At 41.7% G+C, this 25,874-nt stretch overlaps 2 protein-coding genes and 2 long non-coding RNA genes across 5 annotated transcripts in view; 2 read left to right on the forward strand and 2 right to left on the reverse strand.

The window, feature by feature from the left end:
• The window catches only part of LOC112244667, a 48,303-nt gene extending 43,447 nt beyond the window's left edge, over positions 1–4,856 (reverse strand). Inside the window, exons 1-4 of one of the 2 annotated variants that reach the window (XR_002952622.2) lie at positions 4,615–4,856; positions 3,784–3,881; positions 3,433–3,590; positions 2,509–2,701 (exon numbers count right to left, since the gene is read on the reverse strand). This is a non-coding gene — a long non-coding RNA (uncharacterized LOC112244667). Of the gene's footprint in view, positions 1–2,508; positions 2,702–3,432; positions 3,591–3,783; positions 3,882–4,614 lie in introns of those variants that run through there. The other variant, XR_006079566.1, reaches the window with a different exon arrangement.
• A 148-nt stretch (positions 4,857–5,004) lies between these two features.
• Positions 5,005–9,717, forward strand: LOC121840373. Its single transcript, XR_006079567.1, has 3 exons — positions 5,005–5,389; positions 6,461–6,664; positions 6,934–9,717. It is a non-coding gene; the product is annotated as an uncharacterized LOC121840373 (long non-coding RNA).
• Positions 9,718–16,430: 6,713 nt separating this feature from the next.
• LOC112244661 (fibroblast growth factor 2) lies at positions 16,431–24,046 on the reverse strand. The gene is made up of 3 exons (XM_024412391.2): positions 23,377–24,046; positions 20,764–20,867; positions 16,431–18,931 (listed from the first exon to the last, which is right to left on the reverse strand). The coding sequence occupies exons 1-3, from the start codon at positions 23,552–23,554 to the stop codon at positions 18,746–18,748; spliced, it is 468 nt and encodes a 155-aa protein (XP_024268159.1). The 5' UTR covers positions 23,555–24,046; the 3' UTR covers positions 16,431–18,745.
• On the forward strand, positions 17,553–17,962 carry LOC112244666 (nucleoside diphosphate-linked moiety X motif 6). The gene has a single exon (XM_024412394.2). The coding sequence runs from the start codon at positions 17,705–17,707 to the stop codon at positions 17,960–17,962; it is 258 nt and encodes an 85-aa protein (XP_024268162.2). The 5' UTR covers positions 17,553–17,704.
• Positions 24,047–25,874: the final 1,828 nt, after the last annotated feature.

The following is a 25,874-nucleotide window of genomic DNA, read 5'->3' on the forward strand; positions in this document are numbered from 1 at the left end:
TCCACCCAAACTATTTACATTGACCCTCCCCCTTCCATTTGTTTTTTCAATGCTGCTACGCGCTGCCTATTATCTATGCATAGTCACTTTGCTCATACCTACATGTACAAATTACCTCGACTAACCTGTACCCCGCACATTGACTTGGCACCAGTACCCCCTGGATATAGCCTCATTATTGTTATTTTATTGTGAAACTTTTTAATAATTTTTTACTTAGCAAATATTTTCTTAACGCTTTCTTGAACTGCATTGTTGGTTAAGGGCTTGTAAGTAAGCATTTCACGTTAAGGTCTACACCTGTTGTATTCGGCGCATGTGACAAATACATTTTGATTTAGAGAGCTGGGTCCAGGGCGTGGGGCCGGTTGGTGGCCCCTAGGATCAGCAGCTGGCCTGAGTGGCCCTCCTGGAGGAAGAGACAAACCAGGACAGTTAGGAATGTTACAGTGGTATGAGAATGTGCGCTCAACTTTCAGTCAACTTCCCTGGTAAAACAAGCGTTAAATCACTAAATGAGGGGTGTTAATGTAAGAGAGCAATTGGAACAGTAGGATGAAGCAAGTATGCTTTTAAGGTAGTATGACTGTACTTGAATTTGAGCATGTAGGTGTAATAAATTAATCAATAATCTTAGTCCTAACCAATGACCCCGACACCAAAAGCTCAAACATAAAGGACATTTCCACACAATAAATGTGTCTGAAGGCTTAATAAATTACTGGTTTACATCTTCTGAAACTATCAGGCATTATCTGGCAATACAATTTTAATACTCTAACAGAGCTCCTTGTACTATGTTCTAAAATGGGTGGTCCGGCTGAGAAATAAAGCTATTTCCACCTCCCCCTATACCACAGGCCCAGCACATGGACCAAAACACAAATAAACTACAGTGAGAGTGGAGAGACAAGAATTCTGGGAGCAGGAAGTGCTTTCGCCACATTCCACAGCAGCAGGCCCTTGGTGGTTGGTGACCTTGGATTATACAACAAGACTTAGCATCGGTATGGAAAACAGATAGCAGGAGGGAGAGCAGCTGCTTCAGTGCACCATCTGCACCAAGGAGCTGGGCTGGGGAGATGAAGATATACTTGGCCATAACGTGATGCCAATTTGGCACGTCATGGCCACCATCGGTGATGGGTTTCCCAGGCTCCCTGTGTTCTCTAAAGGGGTGGAGGGCGGCTGTCGAGCCATCTCTGATCGTGGGCCTGCGGTCTCTTTTTCTCATTAGACTGATTCGCTGACAGAACAAAAACCAAGATTCAGCTGACACTCAGCAGACAGAGGGAGAATGTCTGAAGGATGTCTAGGAGAGAGGGGGATATTTTGGATGTCAGTCTGCATTTCTAAGGTTGATATGTATTTTTTCTCTCAATATTTACCTTTGAGAGGCTCCTGTGAATATCTGCCTCAATCTGACCTCTGTTTCTCCATAAAATCTGTAAAGACAGGTCGAACATGAGAACAAAATAAACAAAGGTCACTTGATATGGATGTACAAGCACCACTAACCCTCAATACATAATCTTGTACTTGGTAACCAACCACATTTCATTAGGTAGCAATAATATGACCATACTTGCTAATGATTTATGGACGGTTGATTACGGTCATATGTGCCCCGACCTCATTGGCTATGACTCATCCAATCATAGTCTTTCCTGTTCCCGGGGGGCCATAAAGGAGAACCCCCCTAGGAGGTGTGATTCCTGTATGCAAACAGTTTTCGTGAATTTGAGATATAGCATATAGTTTTTGATGAAGAATTTTCCAATTCAAAGGAAAGTCATTTGTGTACCGTAGTTGGAGAAGTCTCTCTCGGTCGGAATCATATTGTATATATGACTTTAGACCTCAGGGCTGCCGTATCCTCCTCCTCTTGAGCCTCTTTGTGCCTGTCTCTGAACTTCACCTTATTCTCCACCTCTTGACTGAGAATGCCCTGCTCAGACTCAGTGGGAGTCTGGGGGTTGCAGGGACACAGGGCATACAGGCGGGCCTGCATGGGGTACTGGATGCAGGACCAGGCTGCGCCGGATCCCTGGCCTGCACCTCAGGTCCATGGAGGTGGAGCCCAGGGCGGAGGTGGAGCCCAGGGCAGAGGTGGAGCCCAGGGCGGAGGTGGAGCCCAGGGCGGAGGTGGAGCCCAGGGCGGAGGTGGAGCCCAGGGCGGAGGTGGAGCCCAGGGCGGAGGTCGTCAGAGGCCTCCTCTGTATCAGGCTCCAGTCCCGGGGTAGGCAGGGGTCTCTCCAGGGAGTGGCCGTCGACCCCCGTCACCCGCAGACTACACGCTCCGCCAAAATACATCAGGGAGAGTAAGTTTCCAGAGAGTGAGATCTTTCCATCTGAAATATGAGTGTATGTAATGTAATGTAAAGTGTTACATTACATATTTGGCGCGGCTGGTAGCCTAGTGGTTAGATCGTTGGGCCAGTAACCGAAAGGTTGCTGGATCAAATCCCAGAACTGACAAGGTAAAAATATGTCGTTCTGCTCCTAAACAAGGCAGCTAACCCATTGTTCCCCGGTAGGATGTCATTGTAAATAAGAATTTGTTCTTAACTTACTTGCCTAGTTGCCTAAATAATAACATATATCCCCTGTTATGTAGTCCCATGAAAAATAAACTGTCTAACCTGAAGATCGGAGAAAGAAGTTACAGAATTCTTCCAAATGGAGCGCATCATCCTTCTGTCTGCATTTAGAAATAAAAAGCAAGAGTGCATTTACCATTCATCATGCAATTAACCAAACTGTGATGGCATTTCTGAGTCATCACTCAATTGACTGTCAAACTGTTGTTGCAGGTGTATCACCAGCAGATGGCGACATTTATCTATAAGTATAAAACATTTTATGGCGGATGGCTATACAAGTAAAGTGAGGTTAGTCTTAAGGCTTCCAATGCTTCAGTTCGGCTGGCACCTAGCCAAACTCGGCTAAACTCCAAAAGAGTGTTTCTCATATACTCCCTTAAAATACCTTCACTTGAAAAATCAGCAATAGTACTGTTTGTCCATCTTAAAATGCCGTAGCCAGTGTACTTCCTAGTCAGACTGTATCTAAGACAGCTCAAGGAATGTCAATTTTGCCAAGACCATAATTGCACAATTGTACATCTAACTAAGATATTTGGTGCAGTATTTCTCAAGTGAAAAAATATACATGAAAGTGAGTCGTCTTTTGTTGAATGACAACAAACACTTCATTGAAGCATCTGTACTGTTGACCTACAACCAAGGAAGGGGCATAAACTTTGGGTACAGAAATTCAGCTTGCCTCAAGAAACAATTACGTGCAAAACACGCAAAAAAAAACCTTGCCGAAGACAAAAACAAACAAAAACATCATCATAATATATGCACAAACTGTTCTGAATTGTTTTGGATAGGAAGCATGCAGACGCCTTTAAACCTACTACTTTACCTGGTGGAGAGATGCACATCTTCTGCCTGTAACACAGGCCCTTTCAGGGAGTGAAGAGTCACTCCATCCCCAGGCTTCACTTTCAGGCTGTTCTGAGTACTTTTCTGTTGGCCCACTTTACTCCCGGGGAAAGATGATGCTGGGCAGGCCAGACACACCTTGAAAAAACAAACACAGCACAGAAACTTGGCCTGGAAATAAACTGACAGCCTTTGTGTCGGTCTAATATTATTCACCATATCAACTGTCTGTGTCAATTGTTGATATTGTCTTCCCACCGCGCAATTCATTGCCAATAAGCACATGCACATATACAATATTCCATTATGTTGATAAACATTGTTGACATACCTCCTGTTGCCCAGTATGGCTTGACAATAGGACTGGTCATCCTGCTTTTACACTCAGCCCTGCTGATGTCCTGAATATTTTGGGAAGTTTATAATCTGCTGTACACAAAATGTTTAAATAGAATGTTAGGACTTTCTAAACTGCAAAAGAGAACGTTTTGTCAAGAGTGAAATGACTGGCATTACCACACATCCCTGCAGGGGGGGGGGGGGCTTTCTTGTGGAGTTAGGGGCCCGCTGGAGGTTACATGCAAGACAATGTGTGTACTCATTGCAACTTTCATCCATTATCAGCAGGTAAGTGCATGCCTCCATGTTAATTGGTATGTATATTTATTTGACCTTTATTTAATTAGGCAAGTCAGTTAAGAACAATTTCTTATTGTCAATGACGGCCTAGGAGCTTGTTCAAGGGCAGAATGAAAGAGTTGTACCTTGTCAGCTGGGGGATTCCATTTTGCAACCTACTGGCCCAATGCTCTAACCACTAGGCTACCTGCCACGCCACGTTATCTTTGTTCTTTGTTGCCTATCTGATTAATGCCCTCCTTGCCTAGTGGTAGGTTTGTGACATCTTTTTCGGGCGGCACATAGCCTAGCGGTTAAAAGAGCGTTGGCCCAGTAACCGGAATCACCGAGCAGATTAAAAATCTGTTGATGTGCCCTTGAGCATGGCACTTACCCCGATTTACTCCTGTTAGTCGCTCTGGATAACTGCGTTTACTAAATGACGAAAATATATGGTACATGAAATGTACATTGTATTCAGCCATATTATTTAAGAGCAACATAACTAGCGTTAACTAGCTACTTTTCTCAACTGGGTCAATACCTGTAAATTAGTTGTTTTTGTTGCGATTGCTGCCTCGTGCCCGAGCTTTGCAAGCTATTTAAATCACTAGAGCCATCTCTCAGTTCCCTTGAGTTGTCACCATCATTGACTCTCCTAACTTTGCTTTTGTTTTTCTTTATTTGTTTTTAATTTATCAACAGTGTGCATGAAGCAGAAGTTTTAACACCAGCATGGGTGAATCAACTGAGATAAACGTCCTGGTTGAAGTTCAGTCCCGCTTCTTTTACCGTAAATGCCGTAGTAATTCTGCTTTGAAACTGTTTTTCTATTTTGGTGCGAAAACGGATGATACGTCAGAATATATATATATATATTGAACATAATATAGCTTTGTATGATATTATTTTACTTGCTAGCAACTTACAAAAACGCAACATAATGTAGCAAAGATGGCCACATAAATGTGAAGTATATAACGGTATTTATGCAACTTCAGCGTTTACTTAATGTATTTATGTAACCCGCGAGTAAGTAACATTTCAGGGACGCTTTTCCATGAAAATATATTTAAAGGCTTTTATAACATGTTAACTCTTACTTGCAAACTACAACATATAGTAAGAAATGCGCTTTCAATTAAAACGCTTCGCCTTACGGATACTATAGGGTCATCGAGGGCTGGTCGAGAATTCACATGTTCAGCAAGCCGGTTACAACTACAGAACGAGCAGGGGATGAATGCAAATGTTTTGTCTGGGAAGGTGCACAGATTCGGCAGATATCAGCGAATTAGTATTTAGTAATTTACTACGAGGTATGTAGACCTGGGTGTCAAACACACACTGAGTGTACAGAACATTAAGAACACCTGGTCAGTTTGTCATGGAAAGAGGTGTTCTTAATGTTTCAATGCTCAGCACACGTACTGTCGTGGATGCAAGGTCCGATCACTTCTGACACCAATGTAATGAAACAGCAGGGAGCAGGTCTCGAACCCTCGAGCTTTGAGCCCGAGGTCCAGCGCGTTACACTATATATTTGTTTTTATTCAAACCATCCGCTATATATTGGGTGACATGAAAATATAGATCTTTGGCCACGCTCACCAGTGGTGGAAAACGAATATATACTGAACAAAAATATAAACGCAATAATTTCAACAATTTTACTGAGTTACCAGTTCATATAATGAAATCAGTCAATTGAAATAAATGTATTAGGCCCTAATCTACGGATTCCACCTGACTGGGCGTGGGTGGCGTTTTTTTACATATGCACAAAAATCGTATTTCTCAGAAATGTTGTTCACAAATTTGTTGACATCCCTGTTAGTGAGCCTTTCTCCTCTGCCAAAATAATCAGCAAAGGACTAAATCTGTTGCTAGATAATTTAATGCTCATTTCTCCACCATAAACCGCATCCAACGTCGTTTTAGAGAATTTGGCATACGTCCAACTGGCCTCAACTTGTTGCTGATGTCAACGTTGTGAACAGATTGCACAGTGGTGCTGGTGGGGTTATGGTATGGGCAGGCATAAGCGACGGAAATTGAACATAATTGATGGCAATTGGAATGAACAGAGATACATTGACAAGATACTGAGGCCCATTGTGTGGCCTATTATTTTTAAGGTATCTGTGATCAACAGATACCTTAAGAATATCTGTATTCCCAGTCATGTGAAATCTACAGATTGGGGTCTAATTTATTTAAATTGACGATACATATATCATTTCCTTATATGATCTGTAACTCATTAAAATCTTTGAAATTGTTGCATGTTGCGTTTATATTTTTGTTCAGTATACATCTACTCAGATACTGAATGATGAATCTACTCAGACATGTTCCTTTGACTGTGTGATGTTTTGTTTGTTTTTCAGACTCTTTGGCTCAGTGGGGGACAGAGGGCCGGGTGGCAGTATGGCTTCATGTGCCTATCTCTTTCAGCCGTTGTGCCGCAGCTGCCTCTGCTCATGGCTTCACCTTCCACCACGCCAAACAGGACCGCTCAATTCTGTCTCTGTGGCTGGGGGATGGGCAGAGCAGGCTGCCCGGGTTTGCTACTCATCACATTGGAGTGGCAGGTAGTATAGTCCTTGTGTAACCTGACCTATATCACAGGTTTATACTGCTCAGGATCAGGTCTGCTTCAGGTATCGTACAGCCTTTGCACACACGCTTGTGCAGAAATATTCATGGGGCAAATATCAGTTATTTCAAATGTAGTTTATGTTTGACATGCAAACAAATAGGTGGGCTGTGTGGGAGTGGAAAATAATGTTCAGGGAAGGGAACAGCGCATTGGATGGCAGTTTTTATTTTTTTTATAAACACCAACACAATCATCCACCAGGTGGCATGCTGTTTCCTTTATACCTCCCCCAAAGTGGATGCAAGCATGTCAGAACATGTCTGTGGAAAGAGGATGGCCAAAACCTGGTCCACATGGTCTGATGGCATGTTGCCAACGGTAACTTGCGGGACCCCACCATCATGACTGTAAGTGTTTTTAGGACTGTTATGTGTTGGAGTACACACCAACACAACACACTGGGTAATTTGTGTTATTAAATCATTTAGTTTACATCATATCATCATCCAAGGAGTTTTAGTGTCAAACCGAGCAACCAGCTCCTTTCCCTGAAGATATTTTGGGGTCAAAAATGAATTGGTGAGTGTACCAATAACCTTGCCACTTAGCGTTAGGTCCAAAATTATTGCCACTGTTGATAAAGATGACCAAAAAATACTAAAATAAATATGACAAATAATGAGCTATATTGTATGTGAAAAAAAATGTGTGACGAATATATTATGTTATACAAATACATTTGCTCAGAGAAAGAGATTGTTTAATAAGTAATATACTTTTTTTTTTTAAGATAGGGGTCAAAATTATTTCCAAGTCTGTTTTCAATACCTTTCAAAATCTCACCTTGCGAGGATAATGGCCTTTTTCTAAAATGTTTTATGAGAATGGAGAACACACTGGGAGGTTTCTTAGACCACTCCTCCATACAGAATCTTTTCAGAACCTTGATATCCTTTGTCTGCTCTAATGGACTGCCCTCTTCAATTCAAGCCACAGGTTTTCAATGGGGTTTAAGTACAGACTTGATTTTGTGGTCATTTAACCGTTGTGAATGACAGGCACATCGATCTGCATTGTTAAACATGAAGGGGATGGGACATGGGGGGGATGAGATTAAAGACTCCTAAATTGATAGTGCAGTTTGTTTAGGCGACTGTACAGCTAACTAGCTGCTTTACATGCTAATATTGTCTTTGGTATTATTGTAACCAGCTATGTTTGCTAGCTAGCCAGCCAATAAAGAGCTGCAACAGATTCCCACATTTTTTTTCCCATGTTGCTGCCAACCTTATTATAATACCAAAATGAAACATTTGTTCACAAAAAATATTATTCTCAGTGTTATTCAACACTTTAAATTTAAAAGAATGAGTGGTTTTGGGAGAATCTTTCCTTGATTCAGGACCCAAGCTATCAGCCACAGCAGCCAACAGTTTTAAATGAAGGGAAGTCCCTTCGTTGATTACTTGGTTTGGTGCGTCATTCCCGAATTTACGAACAGACGCAGTCTTTTGGAGGAAAATGTTCTCCCCCTCCACAGCTAACCTAATGATAGCTTCTCAGTCCGGTACCCGGGCAATCTCCTGTGATGTGCCCGGTGCCGGCCGGGGATGACATCAATTTCCACACAGAAGGCCAAGTCAGGGATTAGATGACCCATCCCTCGTCACACATCTGAGGGATTCATTCAAGGTCTAGAGTGTGTCCTGGTGAGACACCGGCCCGGAAAAACAAGGGCCCATTTCCTTCTCCCTGGAGCTGTCAACAGAGGCACATAGCTGGCCCTCTTAGTCACAACCCACTGGGTACAAACTTTTGTTCAAAATCTAGTTTTGATTTACATTTGGTTGAATTGTCAACTAAACGTTAAATTCACGTGAAATCAATAAAAAGGTTAAAAGTTGGGTGAAAAAATATGAAATTCCTTTACATTGATTACTTTTTTCAAATCTAATCAGTTTTCCACCTTGATTCAATGTCATCACATTGCATTTTTGGGTTGAAATAATGTGGAAACAATGTTGATTTACCCAGTTTTTGCCCAATGGGAACTTGTTGAAAAAGGGGTTTAGTTATGAATATCGGTCAAGTCCCTGATGTTTTTCGAGTTGTTGTGATGGCCCCTCTCTCTGGCAGGCTGAATAAAGCCAGGCCCCAGGGCACTTAGTGCTCACCCCACGTGGGTCAGTTAAATGAAACGTTTTCATGTTCTCTCAAACCCAATAATAATTACCTGGTCTTAAGTCAGTTGTCTGGAAGCTGTTGTCAAGGTTCTTTGGAGTATGGACCAGCACGTAGACACTTTTTCTATCCATCAAGGTGCAGTCATTGATAAGTCAAATGTTAAGGTTGCCATTGTTCAAGATAAAAACAAGGTACTGGACTGTTTCTCTGCCTGTCATGTTTTATGTATTACATAAGGCTCAACTTGAAACGTGTTTTCTTTTATGAGATATGTCGACTTCTATTAGGGACCAATCCTTAAGAGTCTATTGGACACACTGTCACATCTGCTCCTGCTACGCCCTCTGGTGTTCATCCGGTGTCTTCTTTACCTGCAGTTACTCCCCCAGTACACTCTCTCTCCCTCTCTGTGTGATTGTGTGGTTGGAGACAGGTGTGCTGGCGTCAGAGAAAATCCCTTCCAGCTGCAACTCGTTCCATAATCAAGACCTCTACAAATACTCAGTCCTGCCACTTCCACTCTGCCAGATTGTAATCTCTGCTCAGTCAGCTATTATTCTAGCCATTTATTGTTACGCAAGATCCTGTTGTGCCCGTTTCCCTGCCTGACACCTTTTATACTCTCATTGCAGTTACTGCTCTGTCTCTTGCTCCTGTCTACTGTTCCACATCTCACCACCCAACTACCTTGTTCTCGATTTTACTCACCATCACTACCTTGGATTCCCCTCAGGATCTGTTTACCAAGTTCTACTCAGCCAACTCCAAACTCTGTCTCCACATCTGGTTTTTCTGCAACTCATCCGAGCTTCCCCGAATCTGCACTCCATATCTCTCTGTGTAACAATAAATATTTTGGTTCATTCATCCCTGTTTCCTCATCTGAGTCTGCTCTTGGGTTCCACGGTGTCGCTCCGCTTCACACACACCCGTGTGTCAATCTAATGAACAAAATTGGAAAAAATCCCCCTTAATCAGTTTGAAGTAGAGATACCTTTCAGCATGGGCTACGTCTCAATCCACTGCCTCCGCCTATGTTGGCCTCCCACATCTGTGGTGGAAGGTGGCTGAGCTACAGTGCCTTGCAAAAGTATTCATCCCCATTGGTGTTTTTCCTATTTTGTTGTGTTACAACCTGTAATGTAAATGGATTTTCATTTGGATTTCATGTAATGGTCATACACAAAATAGTCCAAATTGGTGAAGTGAAATGTAAAACATAACTTGTTTCAAAAAATTATATTAAAAAAAAAAGTAAAAACAAAGTGGTGAGTGCATATGTATTCACCCCCTTTGCTAAGAAGACCCTAAATAAGATCTGGTGCAAACAATTACCTTCAGAAGTCACATAATTAGTTAAATTAATTCATTCTGTGTGCAATCTAAGTGTCACATGATCTGTTACATGATCTTAGTATATATACAACTCTTCTGAAAGGCCCCAGAGTCTGCACACCCACTAAGCAAGGGGTAACACCACACAAGCGGCACCATGAAGACAAAGTAGCCCTCCAAACAGGTCAGGGACAAAGTTGTGGAGAAGTACAGATCAGGGTTATGTTATAAAAACATATCCAAAACTTTGAACATCCCACGAAGCACCATTAAATGCCTTATTAAAAAATGGAAAGAATATGGCAACACAACAAACCTGCCAAGAGAGGGCTTCCCACCAAAACTGAAGGACTAGGCAAGGAGGGCATTAATCAGATAGGCAACAAAGAGACCAAAGATATTGGGGTAGCAGGTAGCCTAGTGGTTAGAGCTTTGGGCCAGTAACCAAAAAGGTTGCAAGATCGAATCCCCCAGCTGACAAGGTAAAAATCTGTCGTTCTGCACCTGAACAAGGCAGTTACTGTTCCTAGGCCATCATTGTAAATAAGAATTTGTTCTTACCTGATGTCTAATTAAAATTGTAAAAATAACCCTGAAGGAGCTGCAAAACTCCATAGCCGTACACTCCACAGAGCTGGGCTTTATGGAAGAGTGGCCAGAAAAAAGCCATTACTTAAAGAAAAAAAATAAGCAAACGTTTGGTGTTAGCCAAAAGACATGTGGGAGACTCGGTCTTCTCTCTCTGTAGTGTCCTAAAGGTTTGGCCTACTAACTAAAATACAAGACGGTAACCCATACAGATGAATGGAGGTAGTTGTTTTGGCAACAAAAACAAGGGGTTAAATATGTGTCCAAAAAAACTAAAATATTTCCAGAGCTTTCTTATATCTCCTAAATATAGGACAGACACTTCAAAACCTTATTTCTTATGATATATTTGTTGACTGTCGTTTATGCCATTAATTAACGTGTTATTCAGTGTTTCTATTGGTTATAGTAGTAAAGGCAAAATTCTATATTTTATCAAATAATTTTGTATGATCCATGTAACCATCTTTAAACAATTCTATATGTTTGCTTAGTAGACCCTCCCCTCCCCTCCCTCATCCACACCGGTTGCAGAAGTCCATTACTTTAATTGAGAGGCAAATCGCGCTGCTGCGACTCACCTGTAGGACTAGTTTGTGGTGCTTGGCACTGCGTGCAGTGTGTCGCATGCATTGGATTTTTTCAATTTGCGATTGCTTCGCTGTGCGGTACCAGTAGTAAACCCCCGAAGAAGGTTCTAATGTGTAGTGTGACAGTTTTTGTGGTGATGCGGCACATGGATTGTGAAGACTGTAACCTGCAGCAATGACCTGTGTGCACACAGTGTTAGACTTTCAGAGGTTAAAAGTGTCAGTGTAGGGAAGTACAACTAAATCATTGTGAGATTTGTCACTGAAACTAAAGCTTTTCAGCCACAGTGATACTGTCTGAACTCTGGAACTCAATGTGCCTCTTCAATCGACACTGAGCGGTAAATGGCAGTAGTTGTTTTCCTTCCTTTCCACTGTTATAAATGGTTATCATTATCTGTGTTTATTTAGGCAGTTTTCCTGGCATGTGCTGGCCCTCATCCTGTCTCTCTCCATGGGGAGAATTCATCTCCTCTCACAGACTTTACCTTGACTTCTGCTGCCGTCTCACTTAGCATAGCACCCCACAGAATTACGCAACCTCAAAATCCTTAACTCCTGCTTGTGTATGCTGAGTACACCAAACATTTCATACATTGCCATCATCTGTTCTCTTAAAGACTTCACTGGAATTTCTGAAGCAATTTGCAGTGTGGAAGTATCATAACAGGACTCAATGGCAACTCTTTGGTTGAAAATTTCTCAGTGTACCCAATCACTGCAATCAATGTCAGGCGTAGTGCTTACATTCACTGTAATATCAGATTTATTTGATTTATTTCACCTTAATTTAACCAGGTAGGCCAGTTGAAAACAAGTTCTCATTTACAACTGCGACCTGGCCAAGATAAAGCAAAGCAGTGAGACAAAAACAACAACACAGAGTTACACATAAACAAACGTACAGTCAATAACACAATAGAAAAAAACAGAAAAATATATGTACAGTGTGTGCAAATGTAGAAGAGTAGAGAGGTAAGGCAATAAATAGGCCATAGAGGCAAAATAATTACAATTTAGCATTAACACTGGAGTGATAGATGGGCAGATGATGATGTGCAAGTAGAGATACTGGGATGCAAAAGAGCAAGAGGAGAAATAACAATATGGGGATGAGGTAGTTGGGTGTGCTATGTACAGGTACAGTGATCGGTAAGCTGCTCTGACAGCTGATGCTTAAAGTTAGAGGGAGATATAAGACTCCAGCTTCAGTGATTTTAGCAATTCGTTCCAGTCATTGGCAGCAGAAAACTGGAAGGAAAGGCAGCCAAAGGAAGTGTTGGCTTTGGGGATGACCAGTGAAATATACCTCCTGGAGCGTGTGCTACGGGTGGGTGTTGCTATGGGGACCAGTGAGCTGAGATAAGGCGGGGCTTTATCTAGCAAAGTCTCATAGATGACCTGGAGCCAGTGAGTTTGGCGACGAATATGTAGTGAGGGCCAGCCAACGAGAGCATACATGTCTCGGTGGGGGGTAGTATATGGTGCTTTGGTGACTAAACGCATGGCACTGTGATAGACTACATCCACTACATTGCTGAGTAGAGTGTTGGGAGCTATTTTGTAAATTACATCGCTGAAGTAGAGGATCGGTAGGGTAGTCAGTTTTGATGGGGGCATGTTTGGCAGCATGAGTGAAGGAGGCTTTGTTGCAAAATAGGAAGCCGATTCTAGATTTAATTTTGGATTGGATATGCTTAATGTGAGTCTGGAAGGAGAGTTTACATTCTAACCAGTTGAAGCATTGAAGCTTGTTTGGAGGTTTGTTAGCACAGTGTCCAAAGAAGGGCCAGATGTATAGAGAAGGGTGTCGTGTGCGTAGAGGTGGATTAGAGAATCACCAGCAGCAATAGCGACATCATTGATGTATACAGAGAAAAGAGTCGGCCCGAGAATTGAACCCTGCGGCACCCCCATAGAGACTGCCAGCGGTCCGGACAACAGGCACTCCGATTTGACACACTGAGCTCTATCTGAGAACTAGTTGGTGAACCAGGTGAGGCAGTCATTTGAGAATCCAAGGCTATTGAGTCTGCCGATAAGAATGCAGTAATTGACAGAGTCAAAAGCCTTGGCCAGGTCAATGAAGACGGCTGCACAGTACTGTTTTTTATCGATGGCGGTTATATTGTTTAGGACATTGTGCGTGGCTGAGGTGCACCCATGACAAGCTCGGAAACCGGATTGCATGGTGGAGAAGGTACATTGGGATTCGAAATGGTCGGTGATCTGTTTGTTAACTTATCTTTCGAAGATTTTAGAAAGGCAGGGCAGGATGGATATAGGTCTATAACAGTTTGGGTCTAGAGTGTCTCCCCCTTTGAAGAGGGGGATGACCGCCGCAGCTTTCCAATCTTTGGGGATCTCAGACGATCCAAAAGAGAGGTTGAAAAGGCTAGTAATAGGGGTTGCAACAATTTTGGTGGATAATTTTAGAAAGAGAGGGTCCAGATTGTCTAGCTCAACTGATTTGTAGGGATCTAGATTTTGCAGCTCCTTCAGAACATCAGCTGTCTGGATTTGGGTGAAGGATAAGCGGTGGGGGGGGCTTGGGAAAAAATGCTTATTGAAATGATCGATTATCGTAGATTTATTGGTGGTGACAGTGTTTCCTATCCTCAGTGCAGTAGGCAGATGGGAGGAGGTGCTCTTTTCTCCATGGACGTTACAGTATCCAAAACTTTTTGGAATTAGTGCTACAGCAAGCAAATTTCTATTTGAAAAAGCTTGTCTTAGTTTTCCTAACTGACTGAGTATATTGGTTCCTGACTTCCCTGAAAAGTTTTACATTGTGGGGGCTATTCGATGCTAATGCAGAACGCCACTGGATGTTTTTGTGCTGGTCAAGTCAAGTCTGGGGTGAACCAAGGGCTATACCTGTTCTTAGTTCTACATTTTTTGAATGGGGCATGCTTATTTAAGATGGTGAGGAAAGCACTTTTGAAGAGCAACCAGGCATCCTCTACTGACGGGATGAGGTCAATATCCTTCCAGGATACCAGGGCCAGGTATATTAGAAAGGCCTATTCGCTGAAGTGTTTTAGGGAGCGTTTGACAGTGATGAGGGGTGGTTGTTTGACCGCAGACCCATTACGCATGCAGGTAATGAGGCAGTGATCGCAGAGATCCTGGTTGAAGACAGCAGAGGTGTATTTAGAGGGCAAGTTGACCAGGATGATATCTAAGAGGGTGCCCATTGTTACGGATTTAGGGTTGTACCTGGTAGGTTCCTTGATAATTTGTTTGAGATTGGGGGCATCTAGTTTAGATTGTAGGATGGCCGGGTGTTAAGCATGTCCCAGTTTAGGTCATCTAACAGTACGAACTCTGAAGATAGATGGGGGGCGATCAATTCACATATGGTGTCCTGGGCACAGCTGGGGGCTTAAGGGGGTCTACAACATCGGCAACGGTGAGAGACTCGTTTCTGGAAAGGTGGATTTTTAAAGGTAGAAGCTTGAATTGTTTGGGCACAGATCTGGATAGTATGACAGAACTCTGCAGGCCATCTCTGAAGTAGATTGCAACTCCGCCCCCTTTTGCAGTTCTATCTTGTCGGAAAATGTTATAGTTAGGGATGGAAAATACAGGATTTTTGGTGGCCTTCCTAAGCCAGGATTCAGACACTGCTAGGACATCCGGGTTGGCAGAGTGTGCTAAAGCAGTGAATAAAACAAACTTAGGGAGGAGGCTTCTAATGTTAACATGCATGAAACCAAGGCTTTTACGGATACAGAAGTCAACAAATGAGAGCGCCTGGGGAATGGGAGTGATGCTTGGGGCTGCAAAGCCTGGGTTAACCTCTACATCACCAGAGGAACAGAAGAGGAGTAGGATAAGTGTACGGCTAAAGGCTATAAGAACTGGTCGTCTAGTACGTTCGGAACAGAGAGTAAAAGGAGCAGATTTCTGGGAGCGGAAGAATAGATTCAAGGCATAATGAACAGACAAAGGTATGGTAGGATGTGAGTACAGTGGAGGTAACCTAGGCATTGAGTGACGATGAGAGAGGTTTTGTCTCTAGAGGCACCATTTAAGCCAGGTGCGGTCACCGCATGTGTGGGGGGTGGAACATTAGGGAGAGGCATGTGTAGGCGAGTGTTCATAGGGTCCAGTGAGTAGCTAGGCGAGCAGGAGACACGGCGATTCAGACAGCTAGCAGGCCGGGGCTATCAGGCTAGCAGATGGGCCTCAGAGGGACGTCGCAATGGAAGAGCCTGATGAAACCCCCTCGGGCGGTTACGTCAGCAGACCAGTCGTGATGGATCGACGGGGTTCCGTGTCAGCAACAAAGGGTCCAGGCCAATTGGCAAAGAGGTATTGAAGCCCAGGAATTGAGTGGTTTAATATGAGTGGTTTAACCCTTTTATCCATCAGTCAATTTATTCAGACAATGACAGCATCGTGGTGTGTCATTTATGATACAACAGCACTTTTGCCTAATGACATCATGTCAGCAAGTCTGTCCTGAGTTAGTAAACATCACTTGTAGGAATTCTTACAGAAGAATACGTTTCAGGGATACATTACTTCTGCAATGCTAGTTATTGTAGGAAACAGAGGTGAGAGGTCAGTGTTTGGGAAGTAAGAGGAGTGTCATCATTTACTGGAAGAGGGTCTCATATACTCAGTCTGGCCCTTGGCAGAGTTTGGCAGGGTAAGCCCATCCAGAGCTTCTCTAGGGTTGTGTTTCCTGAAAGTGAACCTCTCTGGGCCATTATCACTGACGTCTGCACCAAGACGGCAAACGTAGCATACAGAAAAGAATGCCTGGTAATTGCGCTGTAGCTAGGTGATTTGTGGCAGAGACAAAGGATTTGTAATTTGTTGTGTTGAAATCTGATTAAATAATGTGCAATGGGTTGAAGTAGGTTTTAGAACAACATGGGTCATTGGCTGTTGATTTGGGATAAGAATTACGATCATGATTCTTAATTGCTATTCGGTCCGTTTGTACTTTTCTGACTTGTGATGCGCTCATAACCATTAGGCCAACCTGTATCTAGAACCACAGCCACTTTACCAGAACACAATTTAGTAAACCACACAAAACTTGATGTATATTGTTAAGATACGTTTATTCTTGAATTTTCCTACCCTGTTGCAGATATAAGTAGCTTCAACAAATATAGCACTTTGTAGGAATGTATGTTTACAAAGAGGAATCAAATGATGAAAGTGTAGTGCTTTACAGTTCATCAAAACTTTGAACAAGATCAAGGAAATCAAATATAGAAAAATATTGTTTTTATATTTTATTGCAAACAAAAAGTAGAATTTGAATTCATCAAGAGCTACAATAAATGTATACAACTACTTCATCATTTAAACAGCAGCGATCTGTCTTTAAATATAGTTTAAGAGTGGTGAAACTAAACACCAAACTTAGTTGCTTAGATTTTCTCAAGAATAACAATATACAATGACATCAAAATGAATATTTAATGCATCAGGCAGAATCCTATCTTTAGATCTGAGTACAAGGCATCACTTTTAACATTAAAGCATACATTTGACAAGTGTGAATTAGGTGGATATAAGTTAGGATTTGTCCCTATGCACATACAATTGTAACATACTTATCAATGCTGAAGGACCCTGGAGGACACTTTCACAAATAAAAGACTTGGATGCAGCCCATTCAATTTGCATCCTAATTCAAAGTATATTATTGTGACTTCATTTCAGACAGTAAATGCATGGAAGTTCCCTGGAGGGCTCTCGGATCCAGGAGAAAACATTGGTCAGTGATGCAACCACATAACGTATACAATACATAGACAATATCTAAATGCACACACACATGCCTATTCATAGGAATGTTTACTTTTTGAAACGGCCTCTTCAGACATTCATATGAACTACACTCAAGCATATATCTAAACAATTTTAAGACTTAAACAGACTTCAAATAAACGTTTTACTAGTTACAAGTTCAACTTGTTTTTTTAAGCAGCTTTTGATGCAAAGCCCCACCTACTGAAGCAGCGTTGTATTTGACTAAAGTACAATCGAATTCCCTTTTTTAGAACCAAATTTCATTTTCATGAATTACAATGTAAAAATGTTGTTAAGGGCGCTCACATTGTATCACACAATTTTTATTTGTGTCCAGTGAGCATTATCATGCAGTCAGATAAGATGTACAGTAATAAGGTTTTCAAAACAAAGACGTTTAAAGAACAGTACAAACATATAAAATCTCCTTTTGTTCTGTTTACTTTCTTTTTCCAAGCCTTCACTGCAGTGAGGTCTTTGAGGAGACGGGAGTCCGCTCAGAGTTCGAATCCCTCCTGAGCATCCGGCAGCAGCACAACCTCCCAGGTGCTTTTGGTATGTCCGACATGTACATCATCAGCCCCCTCACATACGAAATCAACTTCTGCACCCAGGAGTGCCTGCGCTGTGAGTGGCTGGAGCTAACCAAGACTAGCTCCACTACTCCTATCACTAGCCGCCTAGCCAGGCTTCTGCTTCACGGCCTGAACCAGGGCTTCGACAAGATTGACCTGGCTATGGAGGAGCTGCCAGCTGTCTACTCAGGGAGGTTCTACCAGCCGTACCACAGGGTGCTGCCTCCAGGACCTGCCTAGCCTAGTGCATCGATGCTAATAGCACGAACACGTCAATGCTAGTCATATGAGCATGTGGATGGTCTTTCACCATAATACTTGAAGTGTATATTTATGACAGACTGGAATAGGTTTTTCTGAACTGTTACACGGGAAAGAGGGTGTAGCCAATGGTACCGATGATGATCACTGTAAAGGACATTTTTCACAAATCACAAGACCTCTTGTCTGTAAAGATAAAAAAAATATACCCAATTTGAAGAAATAGGCTACTCTGTTTGGGAAGAACTCAGGGCCTCTAAGTTCTAAAATTAAATGAATCATTCATATGTTAAGATTGAGAGGTGCAATATCATATACTGTAGTATTGTACTAGGTATACTGTTTGTTTTGCAATGCTCGATTTATCTTTGCCAACCCAATGTTCTATTTAAAAGTTGTATCAAGTAGAGTTCTGGGCATGACCAAGCTAACCTGTGCTGCAGTGCAGTAAAAAGTACATTTTTTAAGCCCAGAGCTACTCAGTGGAATCTTGTGTGTTATCACTTTCTCTTTCATCTTAAATAATGTACCTTCAAAATTGTTAAACCAAGAAAAATAAGCAGAGTATCAAAGTACACTAGAATATTTGAAGCAGCTCTAGTCAAACTCACATTATATAGTTGAATTGAATTGCCGTTAAAGTACCTAACTACAGGACGATTATGTCGTCACAGTCATTTAATACGCTCCATTGTATTTCTTCATGTCCTGTCTGTTTGTGTGCAGCCAGGCTGACTTTAAGATTGGTACGACAAGATGAGCTCAGCGTCTGGCCGACATGGGGAGAAAGAGAATGGCTTTTTGGCCGGGTCCAGTTTTGGATCCTGACTTGTACTGGCCAGTCCTTTTCAGTGCCACATACATTTCAGGGTACTTTCGAGAGCGGTAGGTGTTGTAGTTGTTACTCTCCAGCCTCTCCATGAAGTAACATTCATCTGTTGTCCGTCTCTGAAGAGAGAGAGAATGTTCGAAAGATATGAGATAGCAAATCAGAGATCAATTTACAACATTTGTTAATCCAGTTCTATTATTCTTTGAAAAACTTGATCCACTTTCATATTGTAAACCGAACCAATGATAAATGTCAATGAAACTCTTTTGAAATCTTGTCTTTGTCTTATGAAATAAAATGTAATGGGCAGGTTTCTCAAACCAAGATGAATAAACCTACTCTTGAACTAAAAGCCATGTTCAATGGGGAATGTCCACCAGTGACAAGCTTTGGGCAATGATGGTTATTTATATTATAAAAAAAGGATCCACATTTCATGTACATAACTGGAGTTTAGCCTAGGTCTTAGCGGCCAGGGGAAAAGTTGAAATAAATGTAGTTGGAATGTCAACACAAATGTTTAGTCATTGTGATATCCTCTAAATAAGCCATTTCATTTAGACATAATTAAATATAGTTGATTTTTACATGCTCTGTGGAGAAAAGGGAAAAGCTTGCAAACTGACAAAAAATACATAATAATTTCATTAATCCAGTAAAACACATCAGACCTCAATACCTCCATTGTTTCAGTGGACATTCCAGAACAGTCTAACTCCTGTTTAATGTCACACACTAATGAAGAAATTTTTCAATAGTTTTACTAGATGTTTTGCCAAGCCAAAGATGTGTGAATAATCATCCATTCTTAAATTAGTAAAACAAATTGTCAATTCAGTTCTAGTGGCCGTGTGCAAGAAATAGATTTGCTCATGTCCAATAGAAATGAAGTAACTCCCCGTTTTCTACCCTCTGACAGGTTTTTGTTATTACATTTTTTGTTATTACATGAAATAATGGAAAATATCAATTATTATTCCTGTCCACACTGTGATTTTGTGTTCATGTGGAAGATCTGATGACATCAATCACATCTGGCTCAAATATCTCTTGATAGCAGGGCCAACAGAATACCCTGCCCTATCCAACAACAGGGGGCCTGTTGACCATTCAACCATGGCTACCTAGTATAGAGGATAACTTTTATGGCCCTACCTAACCCTACATGGAAGCAATCCCTGGCACACAGAACAAAAACAGTTGGAAGATAAATTCAGAGGGTAGCAACACTGGGAAAGATAAAAAGTGTATTCATTTACATTAACTACAAAGTTCAATCCCTGCCACCTAATATCTGAATATATATAGACTATCCATGCCGACATGGAAGGCAGTGCTAAAATGGAAAGGTAAAGTGAGAAGTAATGAGTGTATTAGAAAGTAAGCTCGATCTATACAGATGATCATGTGCATAAAGCTGGTGAGTGGGGCTGAATAAGGACAAGTACAGAACAACATACAATACCTCCAGCTTCCAATTTCAACCTGAACACAAGTCTATTTACAAAATGCTAACACCAAACTGTAACTTTCCCCCACCCCGAGAGAACGTATGAGAACAGATCCTGGATGATTGAACACATCAGTGAAGGTGCCATGTCTGTAATGTGTCTGCCAGTATGTGTCCATTGCCTAGTCTGGTTACTCATTAAGGAAACACACCAGTCAGTTATCTGCTCTGACTTCTTCAGTATCCCAGAAGTACCTCCATTCACTGCTACCACACTAACCACACTAAGTGTAATACGAAAGCAAAATCTGTTGTCAGTGTATGACAAGATAATATTTGCTTTCAGCATGAACTTAATGAAAACCCTTCATCTTAGGCATGGGACTGTCCCTGTTAGAGTAAAGCATGAGTTGTAGACCATGACAATACCAACACAGATGGAATGGAGTTGCTTTGGTAACTGCTTTGGTAGCTATAAGGAAGGCAATGCTTACTCACCGCTCCAAACAGTCTTCCATCTGCATTCATGGCCAGATAGCGGTTGGCTGAGACCCCTTTGATTACTACTTCGCCCACTGAGGTCGCCTGGAGTTGAAGCTTATCTGAGGAGGAAAAATGACTTTAGTCTCAGAGTGAATTGATAGCAACTCCATTGATGGTAGTTGTTAGTGGTGTTGAACAAGGATGGATAGAGCAGAGTATTATACTGAACAAAAATATAAACGCAACAGGTAAAGTGTTGGTACCATGTTTCATGAGCTGAAATAAAAGATCCCAGAAAAGGTCCCATATGCACAAAAAGCTTATTTCTCTCAAATGTTGTGTACAAGTTTGTTTACATCCCTGTTTGTGAGCATTTCTCCTTTGTAAAGATAATCCATCCACCGGACAGGTGTGGCATACCAAGAAGCTAATTAAACAGCATGATTATTACAAAGGTGCACCTTATGTTGGGAACAATAAAAGGCCTCTCTAAAATGTGCAGTTTTCACACAATGCAATACCACAGATGTCTCAAGTTGAGGAAAAGTGCACTTTGCATGCTGACTGCAGGAATGTCCACCAGAGCTGTTGCCAGAGCATTGAATGTTCATTTCTCTACCATAAGTCGCCTTCAATGTCGTTTTACAAAATTTGGCAATACGTCAAATCAAATCAAATCAAATTTTATTTGTCACATACACATGGTTAGCAGATGTTAATGCGAGTGTAGCGAAATGTCACAACTGCAGACCGTGTGTAACCACGCCAGCCCATGACCTCCACATCTGGCTTCTTCACCTGCGGGATTGTCTGAGACCAGCCACCCGGGCAGCTGATGAAACCCTAATAAAACCCTTTTGTGGGAAAACGCTGATTCTGATTGACTGGGCCTGGCTTCCCAGTGGGTGGGCCTAAACTATCCCAGGCCCACCCATAGCTGTGCCCCTGCCTAGTCATGTGAAATCCATAGTTTAGGGTGTAATTTATTAATTTTAATTGACTGATTTCCTTATATGAACTGTAACGCAGTAAAATTGTTGCATGTTGCGTTTATATTTTTGTTCAGTATATAGCAGAGGCAAACAAGTTGATACAATATTTCTTCATAAAACTTCAGATAAGCAAGATAACCATTCGAAGTTGTGGTTCACCATCGTTCTTCACAATTTTCACATTTTGAGAAACAATATTAATAATTCCGTAATAGTTATTGAAAGCTTGTATTTGGTTGAAGTGATCATCTTGTAAATACTCCAAACTTTTTGTGGAGTCAGATAAGCCTACGTGTGCTGTGCCAATGGAGCATATTTGAATAGCATATTTATAGCATAGTTAAAAAAATATATATAATACAATAGAGTTCTTATCAAACAGGCCTCATAAGGCAAGATAGTACATGATGATACATTGTAAACTTCTATATAAGAGGCATCTGTGTGCACTTAGGGTTTGTTTAATGACTCATGTCATGAAGATCCATTCCTCTCTGAAGGAATACATCATTAGAAGTTGTTGCATGCAAGGGAGCATCTAGTGTTTACAGAGCATCTGTACAGCAGGTCTAGTGATCACATCCCTAAGTGAAACGTTCGGCAATGGTTTATTTCATCATCGCTTGCTTTAATCATATTGAGGAAGCAAATGTGCGTATCAACAGAGTCATTTTCATTGGTTCTATTTGAATGAATGGTCATGACAGAAATTATAGTTTAGTGTATAGGTTTAGTGTGGTGTATACAGTTTAGTGTATGGGTTACTGCTACGCTTATAGAATATTGTATATGCCTTGTTGATTGAAGATAAATGTCGCTGTAAAGTAAATGAGATGCTAATTGTTTTTCAATAATTGAAATGGCCAATGGCCTTTTCATTAAAACTAGTCAGTCTCTTGTCTCCATTCTTACCATAGTAGTTCATTGCTTGTGATGATTTTTGGACAGCTGTTTGAAAGCACCTGTTCTAAGTCCCATCCCCTATCTGTCACTCAAGGATCTACTGAGCAGTGCTTCCTGTGACGAAAACCCCCTCTTCTACATGGGCCCCTTCTCCTCCTCACAATTACTGATGCAATCTGAGAGACACACACTGAAGAAAAAACAACTAGTGAGTTATGAGGTTGTTTCAATGTGTGAGGTGGTTTCAATGTGTTGTTGCATGTTAAATTAAATTTAAAGCTAATCAATGATACTTTAATATTATACTGAATTGATAAGAACACAAACCTAGTGCTTCAATCTCTATCAATGGCCTTTATGTGGACTCGAGTTGGTCTATCTATGTGTTAATGCACATTTCACACGAAAGCTACATCATATTTTAATTCTGGACATTTGAATTACATGTGACGTAATAGCAGTGACATTTAAAGAATGTCTGTGTTACACACATCAAGATGACTTGAGTGAATGAGATCAAAACCCACCACATTCATGAAAACACTTGCAAAGGCGAATGTAAAAGAACTACACGAAAGACTGTCATTTGAATGCTGTAGAAGCCATAAATAAACACACTCATTCGTAAAAATTCCCTTCAGTCCTCCATGATTCCCCTCACGGTTACGTCCCTGTTACCCTTTAAACGCATAAAGAAGCTTTGTCTGCCATGCAAGCGACTGGAACTACTTACTGTGGGGGTCGTTCTTATCTCTGATCCCGTCCACGCTTCCGTTAGAGTTTATCCTCAAGAAGTAGCCTCCATTTTTACAGTACAACCTCTTGGGCTCCTTAAAGTTTCCTGGAAGGAAGCCGCCACTGCCTCCATCTTCAGGTGTGGCGGGTAGAGTGGTGATTTCTCCTGTTGCCATCTCCTCTTCCCTCTATCCTCTACCCTGCTGCTGCTGTGTGCTACCAGTGCAGCAGCCCCACAGTAGCCTTATGCTAACTGCTGTCCCCTCCCTTCCCCAGCGAGCCTCACAGAGCCTGATTTTAGTTAACCCCCAGGGTCAGATAGTTTGTTTGAGAACACCCCTCTGGTGCAGCATGCCCTCTACTCCCAAGCAGAGAGGAATCTAAGCGCTAGCAGCACTTGGAAAGGAGCTTGTTAGCCGCGACAGCAAGGTCCACCCCTCACTGGCCTCTTCTTGTTCCTTTAAGAAAGTGCTAAGAGTTGATATTCGAGTGTAGTTTGGATGGGGATTCGTGTGTTCCACCTTCCATCGTCTTCTTCCTCCACTCTTAAGCGCTGAAATGTTTACAGCAGGGCAGCTGGCTGAAATCTGGGGAGACTTTCCCTATGGGCCTCAGTTCGCATGCGCCCTCCGAGGCAAGCACACACACACACACTTTGACTTTCTAACTGAACCAGACAACCCTACACAGCACAAGCAGAGAAAGGAGGGTAAGACTGGGGCTTACTGATTAAACTGCGTCATAAGAGACCCTTGGCTTGTGCAACCTGAGTGGTGGCTTCAGCTTAGCTTCTTAGAACTTCTGGGTAGAATCAGTGATTCTGTGCCACATTATCGAAGAACAAATGAAATATGCAGCAGAAAGTACAACAGAGTACATTACAATAGCTTGTCTAATTGAATTCAAGGAAATATATAAACATTGAAGATTTTAAAGGACCCTTGACATAGAAACTCTATTTTAAGTTGTGAACTGTATGAAGCAGCTCATTTCAATTATGCCATTTCGATATGTTTTACTTTTAATCAACTTTAACCAGAGTCAAAACTATGAATGTCTGTTTTCAAAGTGTGCACTGGACACAACAGAACGCAGATTACTGTATGCAGGGTTGATCATATCATTTTGATTAGATGCATGCATATCAATGAAACATTAAACCACAGGCCGACCACAATGGCTCAGCACAAAATAATACTTTCTATTCACTTGGCTATCCTCAGATGGACTGATAATCATTTCAGAATCAATTCCGTGTTGAAACTGAAGGTCTTTGTGTGGGAATTGTGTGCCAAGGGAATAATTTTCAGACACTACTTCACATAGAAACACATTCATCTCCAGGTACACTGTCTCACTCTCTGTTTGCCATGATGAAGCATCAGGCTTTGGTTTGCTTCAGACTCTCCAATGCAGGTTGGGTTGTGAGCAGACACATAAAAAAACTGGCCCTAGTTTGAACTTCCAAATTTGCCACCAGTTTGGTCTGACCCATTTCCTTCTCAGATGTCATGTTTTCATTGGTCATCACACCCCCACCCATTCACAGCAACACCACCATTGAGTGATGCTCGAGTTAAAATTCCTCTTGATCCCAAAGTAAAGCCCTCACCATCTCTGTTACGATCCCTATGGAGCACCTTTGTTAGACTATGGCCAATGGAAATATGGTCAGCCAAAACAAGGTGACAAGCTCATAATTAAAGTTTACCGTTACATAAAAACAAGGCAGCTCCTGGGACCTAATAAGAAATGTGGACATTGTTGTGGATTATACAGATCTGACAGACACATTTACTTTGTCTAGAAATGTTTATTTTTCTGCAAACTATTCTATGTTATGACAAACAGGACCAAGCAAGTCATGAAACCATGTCCTGTTGGCTGGGACTTAGACCTATGCAGTGTTTGAAGTGCAGACACATAGGCAAATAACACAAAGGAAGCAAATACAGACTCATGCAAACACTGACAGAAAAAATGTATTTCCCTCAGCCATATCAGTGACACTTGAACAGTGCATTTATTGTTCATTTGGTTATAGAAGACAAGCTATGATCTTCCATTTTGAATGCAATACTGTGAACATCACCTCAATAACCTATAATGCTCACTTTGTAGTCAGTGATAAGAGGTTAACAAAATATGACACGTCACATGCTATGCTTCTGGGCTCCTAAGTGGCGCAGCGGTTTAAGGCACTGCATCTCAGTGCTAGTGGCGTCACTACAGACCCAGACCCTGGTTCAATTCCAGGCCGTATCACAACCGGCCGTGATTAGAAGTCCCATAGGGCAGCGCACAATTGGCCCAGCGCTGTCTGGGTTAGGGTTCGGCCGGGGTAGGCCATCATTGTAAATAAGAATTTGTTCTTAACTGGCTTGCCTAGTTTAATAAAGGTTTTGAAAAATGCTTGTTCTGTAACTTTGGCTCTGGGTGGAACATATAATATAACTTGTGCACGAGGTGGGATGTAAGATGATTTAGATGTAATTC

The sequence above is a fragment of the Oncorhynchus tshawytscha genome, linkage group LG21 (assembly GCF_018296145.1).
Source record: "Oncorhynchus tshawytscha isolate Ot180627B linkage group LG21, Otsh_v2.0, whole genome shotgun sequence".
NCBI lineage: Eukaryota > Metazoa > Chordata > Actinopteri > Salmoniformes > Salmonidae > Oncorhynchus > Oncorhynchus tshawytscha.

Excerpts from the sequence above, each read along its gene's own strand:
- LOC112244666 (XM_024412394.2), top strand. The coding sequence starts at position 17,705 with ATGTCCGACATGTACATCATCAGCCCCCTCACATACGAAATCAACTTC.
- LOC112244661 (XM_024412391.2), bottom strand. The coding sequence starts at position 23,554 with ATGGCAACAGGAGAAATCACCACTCTACCCGCCACACCTGAAGATGGA. Across the intron at positions 20,868-23,376 it reads AGATAAGAACGACCCCCACA|ATAAGCTTCAACTCCAGGCG; the intron begins GTAAGTAGTTCC and ends TTTCCTCCTCAG. Across the intron at positions 18,932-20,763 it reads ATGGAAGACTGTTTGGAGCG|AGACGGACAACAGATGAATG; the intron begins GTGAGTAAGCAT and ends CTCTCTCTTCAG.